We start from the raw sequence: 23,416 nt of genomic DNA, 5'->3' as shown, positions 1-23,416 counted from the left end.
TCTTAGCTCTAACTATCATCATTTTCTAACCCAATATAAGTAGTTTTGATTTCTTACCCAAATAAGTTATGTTCTCGCCTAAATCTATATCTACGTTCTTATTAATTGAACATCACCCAGACGTGAATAAAATCATATTAGCTGTAATGTGGAAATGCTAAAGATGAATCATACTTTCCTACTGTGGATTGCATAGACTGATCTTTAGCAGACTGAGTATTTAAGGATTTTAACAAACGACCAATGATCACTTTGAGCAGAGGACTAATTGGTGCATTGACACCTGCACCTAGAACCACAAAAGCATGTAAATACGTACTTATGGGTAGTCTGTCTTATAGACAGCAGTTAGAGTTCTAACTAATCCAAACACAACACAGGAGAGGGAATTTTCACCATCTAAAGCAACACAAACCTCAACCATTTCAAAGTGGTTCAAAGAAGCGCTGTGCTGTAGATTTTTATGCTCTGATGTGGCACAACAGACTTCTTTGGTTGACAAAATACAAACTAAGGAAAACTAGTTCCCACACTGCGAGCGTTTTTAGTTTGATGCATATAAAGGTTAGTCTGGAACTGCTTCGAAACTTTAAAGGTTTAAGTTGTTTTAGATGACAAAAACTCTTCTGGTCGCCACATCGTTCTGAGTATCTGTTCGGTTAAGTTCTTCTTCAGAATCCCTTCCTGATCTTCCAAACTGTGAACGCTCTGACTGCTGTCTACTGGAGCTTAGACAGAGACTTCTCATAAGTACTACAAACATTTTTATACAAAAAATACACATATATATATCCTTATATGTAATGGTCTGTTAGGCCTAAATCTATTGTAAAGGTTAAGCCTGTTTGCTGCTGACTGCCACAAAAAAATAAATGAAAAGGAAAAAAAAAATCCTTTAAATGTGGCGTTATTAGGACCTTAGGCTTTCTGATGAAAACTTTATTGCTGGCTAACCAGTGTATCAAACAAATTCACCTGTCACACATCAGCCTCAACAATCATATTGTATGTGCAGCACAAAAAACATGAATTAACTAGAAACATGTTTAAAAGTAGAGTAAAATCATTAAACTGACAAGACCAAGCTGGAGCTCTGCATCATGAGGATAGTTAACTCTGCCCTGATGCTGCCTCTTCATCGAACATGCAGAAAAAGATTCGTGCAATTGTCTGTTTAGTTGGTTTAGATCGTCTTTAATCTTTAAAATGACTTCTTAAAGCAGCTGTGTGATTTTTGCATAGAAACAGTTTGTATACCTTAATCTGCTGGAGCTCATGCTACCAGCTGCTGTCAACACCTGTACACAACTACATAATTATCCACAGGAAAAGTTCTATTTCTGATAAATCCCAGAAGACCTTTTTCTGACTAATAATGAAGACCAAACCACTTTGATGTTTTTGATGGTCCAAAGGGAAGACTACAGATGGATGTGAGCTCTCCCACAGGTGAAGAAAAGTAGTTGTAGTTTGACACTTCGGTGCAGTTGACAGTAACTGGTCCCCTTGGAAACAACTTGAATGCCAGGTGGCCCACTTTTCCAAATGTTTCCACGACAAACTGCAGCTTGCAGAGTTTTCAATATTTAACTCCTGGGAGGAAGACGACGAGCGAACGCTGCATCACAGGAGGGATTCAAACCAGAAACGTACAGAGTTCTGTCAGCAGTGTGTGTTTGTGGGTGTGTGTCCAACACTTCTCTAAACTTCTTCCACAGTGATGAATGAGTTCGATGTTTTTCCTACAGCACAGTTGGAAATCACACTGTGGAGGTGGTGTTTATTTGTGTACCTGTTTTACTCATGTTGTGGGGACTTATCTCTGTTCCAGTTACATTATTGTGACTAAAAGCAGCCCCCTGCACTACAATGGTTTAGTTTAGGTTAGGTTTAATGTTATCTGTAGGCAAGTACTCGTTACAGTCAGAACTGGCGTCTGGAGATGAATGTAGAAGTGAATGTGAGGTCCTTGCAAGTGATAGAAACACATCTGCGTGTGTGTGTGCGCTGAGATTAATGGGACTCGGAGAGAATGTGACAGAGAGAGAAATAAGGTAAACAGATGATAGAGAGGGAGACAGAAACAGAGATAGAGGAGCGCTTTTGTCTTTTTATGAATGGAAATGAAAACAGAGGAGAGTAAATGTGCCCCTTCATTCCAGAAGCAAATAGAATCTGCTGAAGAGAAGCTGCAAGTGGAAGAGTTAGGAATGGATAGGAAGATAGACAGGAGGACACAGGAATGAAAAGAAATGGAGAAAAGTCAGAGGAAGAGGACATATGGAAGTGACTGAGGACAGGAAGAGGAAGTGAATTATAAAAACAGCACAGCTGAGACTTGCTTTATTGTTTTATAATTCTACCAGTTCGTAACTTTACAAATTAGGTCAGAAAGCTTCTTGTTTTATGTAGTGATACAATTCTGATAAAAGTAATGAGGATGGCAAAAGTGCCCTATCAACATCCCATCTTCAGGGTACTACTGACTGTCCACATCCATTTAGGTGGTGTGTTCTGTTTGTTCCATCTGAACTGCTAAAAGGAAATTCAACTTCAATGCAGTTCTGACTTGTGAGAAGTTCCTTTGACTTTCCAAAGTTCTAGAAAGTCAACGGAATTCACTAACCTTGACTTATAGAGCAGACATGGCTATACCACACATGGTCATAATATTTTACAGCAGATCATTAACACTTCTGTCTATCTTGTGTGAGCTATCCCTCGTTTCTTCACATTATGTTTCCCAGTAGCCAGGCTTTCTAATATCTATGTACAGTCTTCAGCTATATTTCTCCAGGCTTTCTGAATGAATCCTGAGCTAGTGGCTGGTTTTCCACTCAAAAACTGAACAGAAAACCACTGGTAAGAGTTCTTATGAAGTAATATAAGCAAGAAAGTTTTGATCCAAATCATTGTCAAATGTGTACGGAGATGGTCAGAGGAGAGGTGCAACATTGAGTCTCCAGAACCTTCTGAAGGTTGAAGGTTTTGTCATGGTTTGGGGGGGGGGGGATCTTTTTGAAACGGGATAGAACCATGAACACTGAAACTTCCATTCCATTTGGAATGTGTCTGACGAGCTTCTACTTAATTTTTCAGCATGATAATGATCCCAAACATTCTACCAGTGCAGTAAAAGCACATCTGTACAGAAAAACACATCTGGACCTTAACATGACTGAAGCAGTTTGGGATCATATTGACAGGGGATGTAGCAAAAGTGGTATGAGCCAAAGATTTATGCGCATAAAGCCTCAACAGGGATAAAATGACTGGTAGGCTCTCCATTTGTTTCTCCAATTAGCTGCTGAGATTTCAAACAGAAACAAACTGAATCACTCTGAAGGGTCACCATTTTTTAATGTCGTCCAATCAGAAAACACAAGAAACCAAAGCAGTGTAAACAGGAAGTAAGACCAAAGTGTTGCTGCAACTTCCTGTTTCCTTCAGATTTTGGTCACAAGCCATAATCATCATCACCATTATCATGATTAACACCAATTTTATCAACATAAACATCTTTAAATTCCACATTTTAAGTATCACATTTATATAATTTACAGTGTTTATTGTACATGTTGTGTGCTTAAAGTCTGTAAACCAAATTTCCCTGACTGGACAATAATGGTTCAAAATGCACTGACTAATTAGCATGATAATTATAATAATACTAATTAGCTTAGTTCACATCAACAATCATCATTACTGTCTCTGTCATCATCGGTAGCTCTGCAATCACTTTCTCATAATTATAACAATTTTAATTATCAGAATTTTAATCATGACTGGCACAGCTGTCATCACTGCTGTAATCTTCACCATCATCTTAATCACACACACACACTCACACACATACATCACTGGACACACAGTGTATAGAAGCAGGCAGGCCCATTAATTCACATATGGCTCAATTATTAACATCAAAGCTGGATCTAACAGAAGAGGAAGAACTTCAAAAAGTTTCTTCCACAGGACAGAAGTTCAACACATCAGATGTTTAATTTTGTCTTTCTCCGAGATTCTAAAAGTCATGTCACTAAAGAAGAACTGGACTTTGGAGGCGCTTTGAGTGTCCACCTGAAACCAAGCATTCCAGAGTTGAGTTTGGCAACATTTACATTTGGAACTTTGGAGAAGGAGAAATTCGTTACCCATACCCTGGAAATTCATGTTAAAATGGTCATGCTGCATATGTTGTATGCAGAGCAAATTATACTGTACAATCCATGCCGATTCCAGTTATCAGTAGAATTCATCACAATTTCCATCTCATGTCCATCAAACAACCAGATATGTCCGACGGTGGAGGGTTCACTTCATAATTCACTGTAATGTCTTCAGCATTTTGAATCCATCACACTGCAGAGGTCAAAATATCCATTAAGCTATGAAATCTACCAGACTGGCATATCCTTCTCACCACAGAATTTATCACTGTGCAAACAAAAATATTCATGAACAATCAGTCATCCTTAGAAATGTGGTGCTTTGTAAGATCCATCAGGGCATAAACTTTGTCATCAATCACTGCAATTTACAGTGTCTCTGACTTGTAAGATTTTCCATCACACTTTTGAGTCCATCATTTTTGTCTGATATCCTAAACAAGCTGTAAAAGTCCACTGATGATCTGGCATGTCAAAATAGAACAACCTCACTTCAAAAGCCACACCATCTGCATATGATAACATTACACATATTTATTTAAGCAGATGGCCGATGACCACTCTGTCATTAATTCATTTCTCCATCTTTGGATATAAAAATGGGTTGAAATCTGAAATCTGAGCATTGATTTGGTCCAGCAGCAGAGGCTGATATACTTCAAATAACTTACTGGTTTTGTGCATTGTGACACCACAAAGATTGTACTTGGTCATCGTTTTTAAACTCTAACAGGCAGGTTATCATAGTAGCTCATATTCCCTTATTGTTAGGATTAAGTTGGTTACTAGATAAGCAGTAGGTTAATTGGCTGTCCGATTAAGAGTGTTTTAAGAATAGATTAAGAATAGAACGTAAAATGTATTACGCTAAATTTGTGTTAAACTTTAATGTGAAACTACATTACTTTCAATAAGCTGTAAGTCAAAACAAAGACCATTGGTCATAATTATTTACATGAGCTGTTATTAAGTCATGAAGAAAAGTTGAGGACTGAGGGCTTGTGTCTAGATAGTGTTTTTTTCTGAGCGCCAGCATCATCAGTTGTTTCCAATGAGGAGAGATCGTTTGCCACCTCCTCAAGGGAGAGGACTGTATCCAGCCTACTTTTTCTGCTCTAAGATTGGCACCAGTATCGCCAGTTAACTAATCATAAGGGCAAAATTCATCCCCCCATTCACCAGGAAAACGAAAGAGAAATCTTTGCCTGGTCTGTCTATCCCAAGGTGTATGACTCGTTGGACAGAAATTATAAAAAAAAAAGAAAAAGAAAAGGACACAAAATGTCGCTGGTGATGATATTAACAATTGCAACAAAGCTGAAATGGTCTCTTATAATGAAAATGACCCCGAGTCTGTTCCCTAAAGGTGTTAGCATACAGATGCACAGATGCACTGGCTAATCATCAAAATGGTAAATGCCAATGTGCCGACTTTAAATTATCCCTTGTTCAACATTAAACAGGTCTGGAACCACGCTCATGCTATGGGTGATGATCTCCATCACACTGCTGTCTCTGATGGGTTGTATCATGCACCTAAAACTTCTGTGCATTATGGCTGCCACATTAGGCTGGGACAAGCTCCTCCACTGATAATATGAGGACAAGTGTGCTATTTGGCGCTGATGGTGGCAAAACATTCATATTTACATGAGAAAAAGAAAGACGACCTATTGTGTTGGACCAAAAACAGACTTTTAAAATGCCTGGAAACATGTTAGTCTGAGCACAATCATACAACAGCGTCAAGGTATAGAAAAAACGAGATTTTGTTCCCGTGCATGTATCCTGGGACAATGCTGGTGGTTCAATTAAACGACCATATTGAACTTTAGCTGTTAAACAAAGAGTAGGCTGACATATTACAGATGGCAGAGGGGTAATGCTTGATAATCATCAAACAGGACTTGAAGTGGAGATGTACAGTCAATATTTTCTTCTAATAGAATGGATGCACGCCTTTAGACATTCATAAAATGTCTTCAAATAAATTTATATAAACAATGAAATCTTTTCCAACATTTGCATTTTACTGTTTAAATTCTGCCAGTTCAATTAAAGGTTTCAAAATTCAAATGATGGGCTTTACAATGTCATACATCCCCCATTTCAAATAGCTGTACAGTGCCCAGAGAATGAGACGTTATAGCCAAAGATTACATCATGCAACGTTTTGTTCAGGCTTAAAGATGTGTACAACAGCTATTTGACACGAAACATATCAACAGGAACCTAACAATCTATCTTTTAAACTTTTCTGCAGTACTGATTTGCCACAGAATTTAGAATTAGAAATAAAAGTGACAGGTGGACATGAGAGTATTTGATTCTCAAATAAAATATGCCAAAATATTTGCCTTTCCTTCTAAGTTCAGCGGTCTCACAAGCTTTTTCTTAAATATGATGTCTCATTCTTCTCATGACACTTCAGATAACAATGGTTACATTTTTAAATGAGGTGGTTATCTTAATGTGTTATAGGAGTCTGGGAAATGGAAATTGTAACATTCATGTGGAACTAATTGGTGGATTTTTGTAGGGCTGTTGGATGTTTCAACTTCAAATGAGTCAATTTTAAAAGCTGTCACATTAAACCGTTGTGTGATCCCATTACGCCTTTCATGTATCAACACTTTTTGTTTTCATTTGAAATCTTCTGAAGACATTTTCAAGCTCTGCTTGTTAAAACAGAAAACGGACCACAACACTGGCACACTTCACAGAACAATTATTCTTCCACGTTTAGTTTTCTGTCGCAAAATGTTGAAGCTACAATCAGCTTTTGTATTCAAAGGACATTTCTGAAGCAACGAAAGCCTCCCAAACCCGTTGATATTTTCCAAACTGCTGGAGTTTTTGATCATGACAAAAACAAAGCTGCTCTTTAAAGTCAAGCTGTGGCAGCCTGAATGTTGTGAAGAGTTAATGAGTCTGAATGAGTTTTGTGAGTGCTGTGAACAGAGGACACAAAGTCCACCAGTGTTAATTACAACCCTGTTCAGTGATCGACATGGTGCATACTGCTGGGAGATATGCCTTTAACTAGGAGCTGGTTTAATGGAGTGAACGCAAAAAGGTCTGATTTGAACTGCTCTTAGTTTCTGGTTACTTGGAATTTGGATTAGAGCCAAGAAGGGTTAAATGGAGCATGATGTTTAATCAGCCAAAGCCTTCAAATACAAAACGCTTCAATACATTTTGGAAAATGTTTGATGTTAGTGTCATAAGTATTTGTCCAGATCTTCCTCTGATCTGTTTGGGCTGCTTTTAAGTCAGTTTACATCGGTCCGACAAAATGTCGGTTCTAACGGTAGTTACAACTTGTCTGTTGACTTGGCCGTGGCAGCTCTTTTAAAAGTTCATAATGATGTCAGTTGATGCTAGGTCTCCTGCTGTCCTGGTGCTAAAGGATATCAGAGCTCAGGATCTCAGATTGAGTGGACCACACAGTCCTTATTTCTTGCTTAGAGAATTATGTGGACATCCGTGGCACTGTTCTGAATTGGTTTAGGTCATATTTGACAAACAGTAGCTTCTCTGTTATAATTGGTGATTCTTTTTCATCATGTGCCTCACCCTCCTGTGGTGTACCACAAGGCTCCATCCTGGGCCCTATCCTGTTTTCTTTGTATATGTTGCCGCTAGGTTTAGTCATAGCTAAACATAATCTTCTTTTCACTGTAACCGCAGATAATGTACAAATCTATTTGCCTGTGAAACCCAGTGAAAGTGTTAACTCTCTGCTAAGCTGCCTGGGTGAATAAAACTATGGCTTTCCGAAAAATTCTTACACCTGAATAATGAGAAGACTGAATGTATTTTATTTTCCACCTCTAGCCTGCCTAGTTTGACCTTGTTAAATTTGGGTTCTTTGGCTTTAAGTTTAACACAAGTGAATCATCTGGGAGTTACTTTTGACGGCTGCATGAAATAGTAAAAAAACATTGATTCTGTTGGCAGAGCAAGCTTCTTTCAGCTTCATCTCCTGGCCAAAATTAAACCTTTTCTCAGTCGTTGCGACCTGGAAAAAGCCATTCATGCTTTTATCAGTTCAAGAAGTGATTATTGCCATGCACTTTATGTCGGTGTGTGCTAGACCTCCTTTGCTCACCTTCAGTTAGTTCAAAATGTTGCAGCCTAACACATCCAGACGTGACCATATCACCCCAGTGCTTTTATCTTTTCACTGGCTCCCAGTTCATTTTATAACTCAGTTTTAGAATTCAATGTTTGTTTTTAAAGACATAAATGACCCTGCCCCATCTTATCTCTCAGAAATTTTGAGAAATGTTGAGTTCTTCAGATCAATGTACCTTAGAAGTCAAGGTATAAAGAGTGAGATGATCGTTCTTTTCCTGTTGCTGCTCCCAAGATGTGGAACAAGTTATCCTCCCAACTCATGCACCATTATAGACCCAATACATTTTAAATCTGAACTCAAAACTTTTTTAAATTCAAATTGACTTTTAATATTTAGTAGCACCGTGACATTTGTATCCGCTTTTTACTTATTTCTACTTGCTTTTTTATGTTTTCAACATTATGGGTTTTATGTTTTTATTCCTGTTTGTCTCCACTGTAGAGCACTTTGGTCAGCTTTTGGGTGTTGTAAAGTGCTATATAAATAAATGTTGATTGATTGATTGAAAAATTCCCATGAAACAACTGTTCAAGTGCTAGTTGTGTCCGCATATTTGTAGTTATGGAATTTGTTTACACCCTGGAGTGTAAGATGTGTGATCAACAATTGAGTTGAGCTTTGTTAATGCTAGCTTATAGTTTTGGTCATTTAATTGCAACACTGTTCTTGTTCCAATATACAAGCAAGAGAGTGGAACTGAGTTACTGAATGAAGGATGTTAGACTTGTCTATTGCAGGTGGTGATATGGCCACTTTCAGCTCATAGGTATCGTGCTTTAAAGCTCTGAACATTGCGTACAGAGTTGTAAAGTGCTATTCTTTGTGGTTATTCTTTGTTGCTACTTCTTCTGCAACTGCTTGGTCAGAACCATGGGCATTAACTGTGAAGCATACGCAGGGTGATTAGTCCAGTTTGAGTTCAATTTAATAGACAGTACACATCCAGGCGCATTATCCAAGTGTGTTAGTCAGACTTTATGGAATTCAATTCAGTATGATTGCAGTCAGACTAACATGATGACGTGTGTGTGGTTTTAGTTGGACTAAGAGGATTTTTTTTCTAATTTCATGTAAATGTCGTAAATGACTGTAATTTTCTGGAATTGTTTTCCAGAAAAAGGACAAACTTAATATTGATTAATATATTATAGATACCTACAAATACCCTTTTCTTTTTTGGAATAGCATTTGGGTGTCATGTCGTTCCAAACAGATAATATAAAAATTAAATTTGATTTAAAGAAAATTCTAAAACCTAAACATTTTTCCAGGATCTTTGTCTCTGACAAGAAGCCGGTGCCTAAAATCTACTTTGATATCTGCCAGCAATAATATTTGGACACATCTCTAAACAAATGTACTAAAGTGATTTAATTTGAAATCTTTAAGTTAATTATTGATTTCAAATTAATGAGTGCTGAACAAAAAAACAAAACCAATCAGAGAAATAAACACGTGACCAAGTGCTGAATGGCTGAGTTATATCACAGCCACCCTATATTAGACACACAATTGTAATTGGCTTTCCTGCAGAAGGTCTGAATGGACTTTCATTGACGGTTTCGGTTGGGTCTCAGACTAAAAAATAGAGAAAGCTCATTAAAACAGACTGGAACATTGACAGAAATCAGCAAGCAACCTTACGTGTACATCATGTGCGAGTGTCAATTTGATACATTTCCAGATAATCACATGGGTTAAATATACAAAGCAAACAAGTCTTTTTGGAATAAATATTTTGATTTATGTTTAAGATTTCAGAAAAGTTTAAAAAAAAATCTTGAGTCCTAATTATTACTGGCTATTTAACTAACAGCAATTTCTTGTCTGTAGCAGTTGCTAGTTCTAATGAAGATTTAGAGGAGTGGGGAGGTTTGGGGCCAGTTAGCATTCACTGCCTGCTAGATCACAGCTTTACTAATCAATCTTTGTTTTTGCTTTTTCACAGCACAGAAACAAGTTTGACCACATCAGCCACATGTTGAGTAAAGAAAGATTCCATTAGTGGTGAAAACGTAAATTTCTCTGAAAAAAAAACAGTTAAGAAACCAGTCAAGACAGTTTTCCCGCCAGTTTCTTTGTTCTCGTATCTGTTAGCTAGCTATACGTTAGCTTAGCAGTCAGTTTTCAGTCGCTTTATCTGGTGTGCTGGCGTAGAGTTAGCCGAGGCTGGGATTTGGAGGTTTGCGTAGCCACTGGTAGAACTGCCGCCGGTGGAGGTGGTGCCAGCGCACATTGCCCTCAACAATCTCCAGCGCCCGTGGCAATGCCGGCCCTGCCTCAACGCCACCGGACTGCATAAATTCTTTTAACTGAAGAAAGACAGACAGGGAAACAGTAGAGGAGAAGAAAGTAGAAATGGAAAATTAAATGTTAAAAAAGTAAAGACATTATCAGGACAGTGAAACCCATCTGTGTTGTAAGAAAAAAAGTTGGTGAAAAGTTAATTACACCCCTCATTTGAAAGAATCAAGAACATGCTGACAATTTAGGCTAAAATAGCCTAAATACCAAATACCAAAAATACCAAAAAAATATTTTTGTGAGCAGCAACAGGAGAATATATAACAGATGTGTTTGACTACTTATTTCCACAAATTTCTTCATCTTGTGAAGTACACAAAGTTAACATTAGGAGCCACAACCAAGAATGTGAGGGTACATCATGTAAGAAATGCTCTCCTGTTACCTCTGTTTGCAGCCATTGTTTTTCTAGTTAGCGTTTCAGTAGTTTAGCTTAAAACAGTCAAAACTGGTGGAGAAGAGATGGAAAGGGTAGGGAGAAATAATTTGTACATTTTTGGGCAAGGTTGAATCAAGAAGCTGGTGCTGTACTAACATTGGATCCCCTGAAAAATCTGACCCCCATTTTACGGCCCATTTATTAAAGTAAACTAATTCTAATACTTGAAGATACATTAAGTTGTGTTTTCATTTAATGGAGTCATATGCACTTGGTGTATTAATATGAGTGACTTTATTGGTGACCAATAGGTGTTCTAGTGGAGGTGTTTGATGGGTTAAGTTCAATTCAGTTTTATCTTTATGGCACCAAATCATAACAAATGTCATGTCAAGGCACTTCAAAGATACAGTCCAATTCAGTTCTAATCCAATTAATTGACAGCCAATCATAAGCCTATAAATTCTAATTCATTTAAATTGCATTTTTTTCGAATTCATGCAATGGATTGAGGTCAAGGACCATCAGTAATAATCAGACTTTGTTTGGAAGCTGGATTTTTAAGACTCTGCATTGTCACAATAAGCAGAGAATCATTATCATTATGACTCAAATGATCATTTTCGTCAAAATCCAATAATTTCATGCATCTAATACAATACTAGCTACCAATAATTTCCCATCTGGAATCACTGCTTTTGGAGATGAAACCATTACTTTGACCATTAATGGGTCATTGAGTTTCATATTTTGGTAAAAGAGAAGTGTTTGTTTTTATTACTGGCTGAAGAACTACATTTCAGCATGAAAGTGAAATGATCAAAACAGAACTTATTTCGACAGAACTTTAATCTAAAGTAAAAAAAGAGAATTCATAAAAAGTTTAAGACCAAAGAGAAAACTTAGTTTTGTTCATAGTTTGACAGATTCAGTGGAGTGCAGGAGAAAATTCTTCCCTTCAGCTCATGTTACTACAGTTCATATCGTTAACTCTGCACTTTCTTTCCACACTCCTCCTTCCCTCCTCTCCTCCACAATCTCAGTTTATATTGTCTCTACTCTTTCTCCTTCCTTTTCTGCCAGTTCCTCCCATGTGTGAGTCACCAGAGGCACTTTTTTTTCAGATTTGAAATTAAAAGCCACGTCAATCTTCCTCTGTTCCTCTGTTTTTGCATTTAGAAATCCCATGGGAAATAATGATGGTTTTGTTGGGAGGTTTCACTGACAGTCAAGGCCATACTGAAGCTGCAATTTGTTACCATACCAACAAGAGGAATTTAAAAAAAGAAAGGTTTTATTCACACCTTCAGCCCTCTGGCTTTCATGTTATTTCTGATTTCTCCATTCTGTGAAGCATCTTTTTATTATACGGATAAATAAGTGTTCTCGTTTTGGAATTACTGAACGGTGGAATGATTAAAATCATTAATCAAGCTCTACTTTTTATGGAACGATCAACACCAAATTTAGCATTCTGATGTGGTAGTGAGTCTGTTGAAAGCACATTAACGCGGCATGATTAATAGGAAAGGCTTGAAGTTTACGTCTCAGCTTTCATACTGGCAGACAGATAACATGCTATTTTAGTCCTAATACTGTAGAGAAGCATTTTTACTTTGCTGAAATAGGACAGGCTGGTGTTCTTTTCAGTAAATATTACATGGAGTAAATATGTCAGAAGGGATAATATTCTTGGTTATATCTAAGGCTGAAACAGCAGTCTCTCTTCTTAAAGTTTAACATTTGCCATAAACACCATATACCATAAATACTTTCTGACAAATGTTATATGAAGCAAATAAACAGTAAATACTATTCCCTAGTTAATGGACTGTACTTGTATGGCTCTTTTCTAGTGTAACTAACCACTCAAAGCACTTCGACACTACATGCCACCCATTCACTCACACTCATGCAGCACGTCTTAGTCTTTAACTACGTGCTTTCTACTCATTCACACTCATTCAGTCAACGTGGGGTTCACCATGTGTTCACCATGTGGCCCAGGGAAGCTGGAGTTGAACAACTGACCTTCCGATTGGTATTTGAGACATATTATAGTTTGGACGTGGTTCTGCAACCACTTTGCATTGGTGCTTTTTAATTGTACATGCAATAATATGAGGGGGCATTCTGAGTAATATGTGACACAATCTGAGGAGTGAGCCGCTCTTGGTGGTGGTCCGTTGTTGGTGCTTTAGTCTTGTTTTGCTCTGGAGAACACAGAAGTCAAACATTTGCTTTGCAATGGAGTGAAAATAGATGTTTCAGTTGTGACTATTTTCAGTGCAGCTGCTGTCTGAGCTTTGCGTCCATGATTTTTCATTCTTTATCATTTTTGATGCTTTGTTCTCCTTGTGAATAATTCTTTATAGTCAGCCTCCACCTGGCTCGAGCCCACGTTCAACCAATCAACATTCGACCTGTGAGAAGCTACGAGGGGCTTCTTGAAGAACCACCAATGTTTAAATGTTTGAATTCTGAAAGTCATTCATTCTGTATGGGGTGGGATCACTGCAGGTGGATACCAACATGCTACCATAAACAAGCTCTCAGGCTGTAAATCAACAGTTGATTCTCAAACTCAGTGTGTCGGATATTGAACAAATAGGGAGATTTAAGGTCCAAATTGATTTTGACTTGGACCAAATTGTTTTTGCAAGATGACTGTATTTTGTTATCACAGAAATAACCGCCCAAACTTTGTGAGCTGGTACCAGACAGAACAGACCGGCCAAGGGCGAAATGGCAACTTACAGGACTAAAAGAAACTTATGCTGATGTCTTGGTGCCAGATACCACAGGCCACCTTCAGATTTCTTATTGAATAGATGCTCTAGTATTTTGGAGCTTGTGCTGCACATCAAAAACAACAAAGATAGGACTCGTCACAAAGGTATAGCACCCATATACTCGAGTAATGCAGCTGTAGTCAGGCCTATTGCAATTTGCCTTTATCATGCCTTTATCATGCAAGCATGCAAGCATAGTATATTGATACATATGTCAATGTTACATTTATGAATAAAATGTAAATGGGAATTGATGGATCATTTAAAAGAGATGTGTTACATTTTCTTTTTTTAATTGCCTATGGGGAATGTGGAGTAACGTTAGCTCTGGACAACTGCAACACAGCAGAAAGCACAGGATTCTTTTCATGCACTGTGAAGGGTAGGGCCTGCTTTGACAGTCTTGTACTGGGTCCCTCTGTGGGCTCATTATAACACTGAGTCATTACAGAAGCTTGGTTAAAATCCAGTTTACTTCCATTGAGTCAGAAAATCTAAAGTCAAATTTTTTTTCTTAAATAGAACATGCATAAGGCTCCTTTTCATTATCTGGCTTCTTGTTAATAAACTGGGTTGTAGGTCAAAGTACATGTGGCTTTAATAAACCCAATAGAAGGAACTTAAAGGAACACGACATATAAAAACAGTGACAGTTTTTTAGAGAGGTCTTGTGTTGTGTTTTATTCAATTTTTAGTTTTGGAGTTTTTTCCATGTTTATCTGGAGTAAGAAACAGCTCATTGCTTATGTGATCAGTTATGTGAGTAAGATTTTCAGTTCTGCAGAACCTTTCTATCTCCCCTTTTGAACCACCACTCTATTTTTGAAAAAGACAAAAACGAACATCTGCAGTTTTTTTTTAAGACGTTTGCCGGTCCCATCATTTTTTCTAAAGCACAGTTTCAACACGTGCAACAAATATCATTGCTACAACACCCGAGGCCAGGTGGTGAAAGGAGGTCTGAAGACATAAACTTTGCTAATAACTACAGACCTCATTCAGTCAACATGGAAGATAAGTTGACACGAAGTAACAGTAATTAGCTGTATTCAAGCTTTAAATTGGCAGTTTTCATAAATTAACTATATAGGCACCATCTTTAGACAGGCAGTCTGCTTAGGATGGGCATCATAGGGGACGTTCAGATGCTGTTCTCTTATTTTGCATCTGAGAAACTTCTTATCAAGAGTTCAACAAGCTAACACTTCAGGTAAGTGAGTGGAATTTGGCTCCATTTTCTTGTGTGTTTACCTCATTGAGTTCCTTCTCAGTGTTGAGGAACTCTGTGACTCCACTGATGAGTTTTGAATTCATGAACAAAGCTTCGCCATATCTAAAGAGAGACAATGACAATTTATTTCAGTTATTACAGTCCAACAGTATGACATGGACAAACCTGTACACTGACTGTTTGTGTCGTACCGTGCATTCAGGACATCCCACTTTTCTCTGAAGTATTTCCAGGCAAGGTTTCGACCTTGAGGGTTTCTGCCCACGTGGATGATGACATCGATCACATCCTGCTCAGGAACCAGGTCTGAGGTTAAAGATAGGTTCAGTAACCTGGAGGATACAAAGATGATGCCAGGGTCAGTAACCATGTTAACAACAAATTACTGCCCCAATGTGGTTGCTGGGATCCCATCAGAAAAGGTTAAATGTCCACTAACCATCAACAAGCTTTTTGTTTCTTTAAAACTTTAAAACTTGATGTAACAAATGCCCACATATTCATTTCAGAGCCTGAGCAACATTTGACAGCTGCCCCGTTTCATGCTTGATGCAATGTCGATGTCACACCAAGGTTGTCTTCATTTTCAAGAAGCACAACCAATGACCAATTTTCTTTCCTATAAATTATACAGATGAACATATAAGGGCAAAGAGGATCATTTATGATAAAAATTTATGTTTAAACCTGTCAAATTAGTTTTTATTTCATATTGACAGTTTATACAGTAATATATTTTTCAGGAGACTCTGTTTTTCTTTTTGAAATAATGCTAAGGTTTTCTGTCATTTTAAGGGGCTATTTAGGCCTCTCTGGCTTACCATACTCTAATTGGTGCAATTGGGGGTGCCACATGCTAACAAATTAGCTTGCTAAAGATTCTCAATAAGAGATGTTAACATTCTTATGTTTGGTATTGTGTTAACACTGAGCCTGTGGATCATATTAACCGGGTTTATTTGGGCTAGCATGGTAACAGCTATTATGCTACAACTCAAACGTAAGAATACAAATTTTATTCCCTGCTGAACCATCAGCCTATTTTTGGATGATAAATAAATCAAACTAAACTATTGTTTAACATAAAAATGAAGTTGGAGGTTTTATTCTGGCATACATTTTGTTATGTTAAAATGTGTAACAAGGTTAGCAAGCTAAAAGATCATTTTGAGTCTTTTTTATTTAAGTTAATGTTAACATAGTAAAAATGTGATCTTATCCAATGGGAATTTGTTAAGCTGACACTTAGACAAGAGTAAGCTTCATCATAATGAAAAAAACGTATACAAATATAACCCCCTAAAATCTTTAATAAAGTTAGCATGTTAAAAACTATTACTAGCGTGTATTGGCATTCTGAAAAATAAGGCTGCCTTTATTTCTGTATCTTTAATTGAAGGATTTTGAAGGGTCCGTTGTCTTCAATGGAAATTAAAAAGAAAAGGCTCTGATCAAGATTAGAGGAAATAACTCAGAAAGATGTAGACACACAAACACAAGCTACACATATGTCTGCAGATTGTAGGTAGAAAAGGTCAGGTTGTCTGATGGAAATTGATATTTTGTAGTTGTGTTGTCAGCAGTCCCGCTGGTGGGTGTTTCTGTCAAAACACTGACATGAGGTAAAGTAATCAGATTACTCCCAGCTGCAGATGAATGACAGAATAATATTTCATACACACATTAAATCTTGTGTTTTTTGACATATGAAACTGAAAAGGTTCAGGATTCACTTTAATGTTTTTTCCCTTTCTTTTTCCATTCATGTGTTTTTCTGTTGCTTCCTTGTGAGTGTGTGTTTGTGTCTATTTCTGAGCTGCTGTTTCATTAAACCCAAAAATCAATTTTCTCTCTTTTCCCACAATCCCTCTGTGCTGAAACCTTTTCCTATGTGACCAATCAGCGCGTTTCTGAGCTGCGGTTGTTGATTTTTGTGTGTGTGCAGGTGTGTGTTTGTGTGCTGCTGTCTGAACATGCAGTTCTACCTCTCTGATTGCAGAACAGTTTACTGTGTCTGGAAAATCGATAACTGAAACACACACACACAACTGTCCGTCTCACTGTAAAGTTTGTGTGAGATCCATCCTTGCCATTTTCCTGAACAATATATCTGCCGTTTACCCCTGATAAAATACTCTGATGTTCACACACGCTCGCATATAAACACAGTCACACACACCTCAGGCTGGATGTAAGTACTTATCAGGCGTTAGGCATATTTTCATTGTCTCCCTTTTGTGTCAGTGTGCCACAAAAATCAATCTCCAGACTTGAAACTGGCTGTTGTCAAGAAAAAAATCCATCTCAGTGAGCATTCAGTTCACAGCATTTTTTGGTTAACATTTTATTGTGATCATATATTAATCCAACTGAAGCTGGTCTTATGGACCTGTCAATAACAACAACAAAAAATATCAACAGTATGGAAAATTAAGCAGTTCTGGTTTTAGATATGATAGTTTTTAAAGCTACATTAATAACTAGCGAATGTTAACAATGGAACAAACCATGATTAATGAAAAGAACCAGCATAGAAATTGCTATTAGACTGGAAAAACTCATTGTTTTGGTTGTGCAGCTCAAACTTCTTTGTTTTAGTTCAGTCTCACAGCTCTTATTGATCAATATTTTTGCAGATACAAACATCTATTTTCTATTTTAACACAAGCCCTGTGCAGCTCATAGAGACAGTTCATGTTTCTGTGCAATTTTAGCACCGGTTTTATTTGATTTTTGAGAAAAAAGGGAAAAGAAAAGGAGAATTGTTGTCTGTTTCTGACAAGTTTAGCTGGATGTGAAAAACATAGTTTGCAGCTAATTCTGAGAATCAATGAAAGCAAAGTAGAAAATTCAACAAGTCCGACTGCAATATTCATTTGACCAGTGTAACTGATCCAGGTTCATGAAAAATCTGTAAAAGCAGCTCATACACAAGGAACTGAGTGCTTTTGGGCAACTTTGTCTGGTTTGTTTTCTTTTTGCAAACTTTCAGAAATTCAGCAACACGCTGTGTGATGTTGATGAATGCTCTGAGTGCACAGAGTCTCCCCTGTGTACAAGCTTCAGGAGTATTTGATTAAATTCATCACACTTGTTGGCTATGTCATCCTCTGCACCCATGTCTGATGCCCACACACACTCAGTTTGTTTTTGCCAATCACAAAGAACATTTGTCAATGCTCTTTAAAGACAAATGCTTTCAGAATGATCCCAGCATGAAACAGACTTCTTTTTGATGGATTTTATACCACAATTTAAGAAGTATAATATCCTTTTCAAGTGATGCTGTGCTTGTGCTACAGCCAGATCTAAATTGATTCTACAAAGAAGCAACTAAGAGCTGGTTTCATTTTCCACTACCAGAGAGCCACTTAGTTATGTCACTTTTGAACCAGGGAGACAGTTTATCTTCACAGAGCACGGTATTTGTCTAATTTTTCATCTTAACATCACCAGTTCAGTTTGTGAACATCAAACAGTGTTTCCAAACATTAACTGGTGACATAAGAATATTACACAGCAAGAAAATGAAAGGATCACTAAGCTCTTCCACAGCTACTTCGTCTTCACGTTCATGTTGAAGCGCTTTCAGGCCTGGGACCAGAGCTCTGGTGGTTGAAGCAGAAAGGAAACTGGTTTCAACTTAGACTGAGTCCAAACCATTTCTGAAGCCACTTTGGTGGGTACTTCACCAAATATTTATTTCTGCAGAATCATCCGTTTTTAGGAGGGTAATCCAAGTTTTGTCAGGAATTATTCACCACTGATCTTAGGAAAACATTAGTCCTTCAGCTGCTGGTCATCTCTTTATGTACCAAAATAAAATGTTTGCCATTACCTATGCTTGGTATCGTTTTTTTTTTCAAGTTTGTAATATCAAAATGAATTGTAGTTTGTTTTCTGCAGCGCCGTAATGACGTGTTGCGATCTGATCACGCCGGGCCGATCATAGACCTCAGAGGGTCAATAATTAAGGGTGTTCTGTCAGTTCTGCTCTACATCCAGTTCGCTGCTAACATAAAAAACAAAAAGAAACTACCAGCTTGTTTGTTTAAACTTCAGTTATCATGGATGAACAAGACCATTTCTCACCCTTTTAATACCATCTTCTGAGAATAGCTTGTCAGATTTCTTGCTACATTCTGACAGTTGTATCCCTGTACATTTCAACATTCACCCAGCTGCCTCTGTCTTGTGGCACATTATCAGGGAACAATGCTGTCACAGTGCCACTGGAAGTCGTGTTCATTCAGTGACCCTGCCTCCATGTGCTTTACAGGTAATGTAGCTGTGGATCATGAGATGTACAAGCCTTCTCTAGACAGTTTTTCTCCCTGTAGTTCGAGTATAGATGGACCTTAGTTTTATCTGACAGCAGAATTATGTCCTAGAACTGTTGTGGTTTTAAACCACACCTGGTTTTTTGAGGTTTAATCCTTTGAAAGCTTTGCTCGAAGCCATGTCTGTATTAGTATTTGCTCTGTGAAGTCTTCTCTTCCAGAGTATGATTGTTATGTTCCTTCTTCCTAAAAAGTGTTCTTCTCTGGATGTGGTGATGGTGTTTTTCTTTAACTCACATAGGATCATGTGATCATTCACCATTGTTATCTTCAGTGGATGCCCTGCCTTTTTATGCTGCCAAGCTCATCAATGTGTTCTTTTTGTTCCCTTAGAGCGCACTAAACTGTGGATTTTGCCTCTTTCTAATGGATGTTTGCTCCTACAGCACAAGGATGGCTTGTTTCACTTTCACAGTTCTTTGGACTACATGTTGTGGATTTAGATACAGCTTCAGCAGCAGTGAGTTGCAGTGATGGTTTCCTGTGGGACGTTATCAGTCTCTCTCATGGTTGTGGAGGAATCTCGGCCACTCTTCTCTCCAGCGTTGCTTCAGCTCATTGAGGTTTGCAGCATTGGTTTCTGCACAGCTCTCTTAAGGTCCCACCACAGCATTTCAGTCAGGCTGAGATCTGGACTCTGACTGGACCATTGCAACACCTTGATTCTTTTCTTTTTCCCCACATTCTGCTGTAGATCTGCTGCTGTGTTTGGGATCATTGTCCTGTTGATGAGCCAGTTTCAGCTCAGCTTTAGCTGTGGGACAGATGGCCTCACATTTGACTCTAGAATACTTTGGTATCCAGAGGAGTTCATGGTGGACTCAATGACTGCAAGGTGCCCAGGTCCTGTGGCTGCAGAACCAGCCCAGATCATCAGCCCTCCACCACCGTGCTTGACAGCTGGTATGAGGTGTTTGTGCTGATATGCTGTGTTTGGTTTCCTCCAAACGTGCTGCTGTGCATTAGGACCAAACATCTCCACTTTGCTCTGGTCTGTCCAAAGGACATTGTTCCAGAAGTCTTGTGCTTTGTTCAGATGCAGCTTTGCAAACCTAAGCTGTGCTGCCATGTTCTTTTTAGAGAGAAGAGGCTTTCTCCTGCAGCCCTTCCAAACAAGCCATCCTTGTTCAGTCTTTTTCTAACTGTGCTGTCATGACCTTTAACCTTTAACATGCTAACTGAGGCCTGTAGAGTCTGAGATGCAGCTCTTGGCTTCTTCACCTTGGGGTGAACCTGCTGGGACGTCCACTCCTGGGAAGATTGACAGCTGTCCTGAATGTTTTCCACTTGTGAATAATCTTTCTCTCTGTAGAATGATGGACTCCAGATAGTTTGGAAATGGCCTTATAACCCTTCCCAGACTGATGGGCAGCAACATTGCTGATGTCTTTCCTCCTTGGCATCGTGTTAACACACACCTGACAAAACTTCTGCATTCATAGAGGTTCCCACACTGACTGATGATCAATTAATCAGTGCATTGATCAGCAGCACCTGGCTGCTGCTTACCCTCTTAATTCCCATAGAAGCAGTACATTTTCAGACCTGGAAAGGACCCCCATTTTTTCTTTATCTTTATTTTTCTGTTTATTTATTGTTAGCATTGTTATTGTTAGGGATAGGCTCCAGCCCCCCCGCGACCCGACCGATGGATTAAGTGGGCATAGAAAATGGATGGATGGATATTTATTTATTGTCTTATGTCCTGATTTGTAGGTGATCTGTGGTGTACTTTATAAACATCTATATGTATTGAAGATGCCATGGTAACTAGCAAATATAAACTATGTGTCAGTATTCACATTATTTTGTATTGGACTCGACAGTATGTGTTAATAAGGTAAACACAACAGATGCCTTGTGAATAAGCTAAGCGGGAAAACCTGTGAAAACAGCAATTTCTGAGTAATTAATTTCGGATCAATGTTATAGAGCAGTGATGCTTGAGGAAACATTTAAAAATACTTATACTTCATTTAAAATTCTAAGCATATTTTTTGTGTCTCTGAAGAATCAGTCGTGTGGTTTGTACCTGTTGAGGAGGAATGTGTTGTCTGAGCAGGTCAGGGCCTCCAGCAGGATCTTCTTCTCAGAGACGGCGTTCGTCGAGTGAAACTTCATCCAGATAAACTCCCACACGTCCTCATCCATCAGGCTGACCCCGGTGCAGTAAACTATGTCACGGATGTTGGGAGGAATCCTGTAGGGCCGAGGACATAATGTTAAGAGTGAAGTCAGGGTGCAGCTCTTTTTCAACAGAAAATTAAAGTGGATCACACATTTGAGGGAAGTGTTTGATTTGACTTCTTTTGGCCAGGAGCAGCAGAGGACCAGGGAAGGTAATGAAACTAAAAACCTTGATACGACACATCCCCAGGATTAACCAGGACACACTCTGTGTGCTAATTCTGATTCCATTAGGAAGGTGCATTAAAACATTTCTCCAGAGGACATGAACTACAGAAACAGACACAGTTAGAAGTATTTTCTCAACAACTAAGAATTCTGAAAGTCTCAGTAAGTCTAATTGGCACGTAGTCCTCTGAACCCATCTCAATAATTCAATGTAGTGGAATACATACATGTTTATTGCAGCTGTGAGGACTAATAGCAGCTCCTGCAAGTCTTTAAGCAGATGTAGCAGTGCCTAACTGCACAGGCGTAAATCATGGGTCTGTTACATTTCTGGTTGCTGCTGACAGGGAGTTACAAACAGCAATGACAACTGTCCAAAAGCACCAAAGTCATTGAGCTTCAGTTTACAATACTGTTTCTACAGGAGTGATCCGTGATGTGATTGGTCATGATTTGAAGCACCGCTTCCCCATAGAGAACCGCTTAGACTCGACATTGTGCATTCATGTGCAGTTAATTACAGTTGCTAATTAAATGTATGCCACCAAATGTTTCCTATTCCAACAATAAACAGCAGGCCTTAACAATGTCTTCACTCTCAGCAAATATTCATGGGATCGATAAGTTTGAATCATCAGGTTCTCTCAACTATGAGGAATCTGTTTTTTTTCAGTGGTGAAGGCAGAGTCCATATACAGCACGTTGAGTTTCTGGCACGATCAGTTTGAGGACAGTGGAAAGCACTGCAGTGTGTCAGTGGTGGAGATTTATTCAGAGGTTTTACTGAAGCAAAAGTACTAAAACAACACTTTACAATTTCGAATGAAAACTGCTCACTGTGACTTCTACACTATTACATTCATATTATTATATTAGGCATGTAATGATGTAAATCTGGTGGTCGTCGGCGGCAGTTATTGTGGTGGCAGTGATGTCAGGCTGTAACTGATGATTTGCAATTTGGTCATTATTTTCCCACTCACTGCCCAGAGTGACTCCATCACCATGTTGGTTCTGGCCCAAAAGTTCACTTATTGTAAGATGTGGTTCAGTCAAATGCTGATATTTTCTTTGGAAAATGAGTGAGTACGGTATATCCCTCCTTCTTTACAGAACTGTGTGCCTCTCTTGAGAATAATGTTTGCTGCAATGTGTAAACATATTTCCCTCCTGCTGCATGCAGTGGGGGTAGTTTGAAGGACGCCACCATGTTTCGTATCAAAGGGTATGAACAAAACATGCATTTGATTGTTTTGATTGGAGGTTTTGTTGAGTACAAGTTATCAATATTTCTGTATTTTCTATGGAAATCGGAACTTTGAAATATATATTAAATGCGCTCATTTTGGGACCAGGTCTTGGTGTGTAAGTGACAATAATATAACAACACAGAAGACATTAAGTTTGATTTCATGGGGATTTTAAAGACCACATGAGTTAACATGTTGCACTATTAATATGCAATTTGCTGGTATTAGGATGTAAAACCATTTAATCATCAACATCTTGGAAAACATTGTCCTGTAAGTGATGACATCACACACAGTATTTACCTGATACATCACCTGGAGAAAGTGCCTTCCTGTTTTTATGTGTGTATATGTGGTTTAGATGACGTCTTCACCATTAACATTTTAAATAATAACATTTTGTGATCAGTAAAGATGCATTCTTACACCGTGTGCTAAAAGCTGTCCGATGATCA

General features: G+C 38.3%; 1 protein-coding gene across 1 annotated transcript in view; it reads right to left on the bottom strand.

Annotated features, from left to right (window-relative positions):
- Window positions 1–3,353: 3,353 nt before the first annotated feature.
- The window catches only part of LOC140283197 (thyrotropin-releasing hormone-degrading ectoenzyme-like), a 225,578-nt gene continuing 205,515 nt past the window's right edge, over window positions 3,354–23,416 (bottom strand). The window contains exons 17-20 of the mRNA XM_072377909.1: window positions 21,389–21,556; window positions 15,208–15,348; window positions 15,037–15,118; window positions 3,354–10,622 (exon numbers count right to left, since the gene is read on the bottom strand). Coding sequence (XP_072234010.1) covers window positions 10,470–10,622; window positions 15,037–15,118; window positions 15,208–15,348; window positions 21,389–21,556 — 544 coding nt within the window. The 3' untranslated portion in view covers window positions 3,354–10,469. The remainder of the gene's footprint in view (window positions 10,623–15,036; window positions 15,119–15,207; window positions 15,349–21,388; window positions 21,557–23,416) is intronic.

Source organism: Leuresthes tenuis, unplaced genomic scaffold (assembly GCF_036924035.1).
Source record: "Leuresthes tenuis unplaced genomic scaffold, fLeuTen1.0.hap1 SCAF_23, whole genome shotgun sequence".
NCBI lineage: Eukaryota > Metazoa > Chordata > Actinopteri > Atheriniformes > Atherinopsidae > Leuresthes > Leuresthes tenuis.
This window is presented reverse-complemented; position numbering and strand designations above follow the sequence as displayed.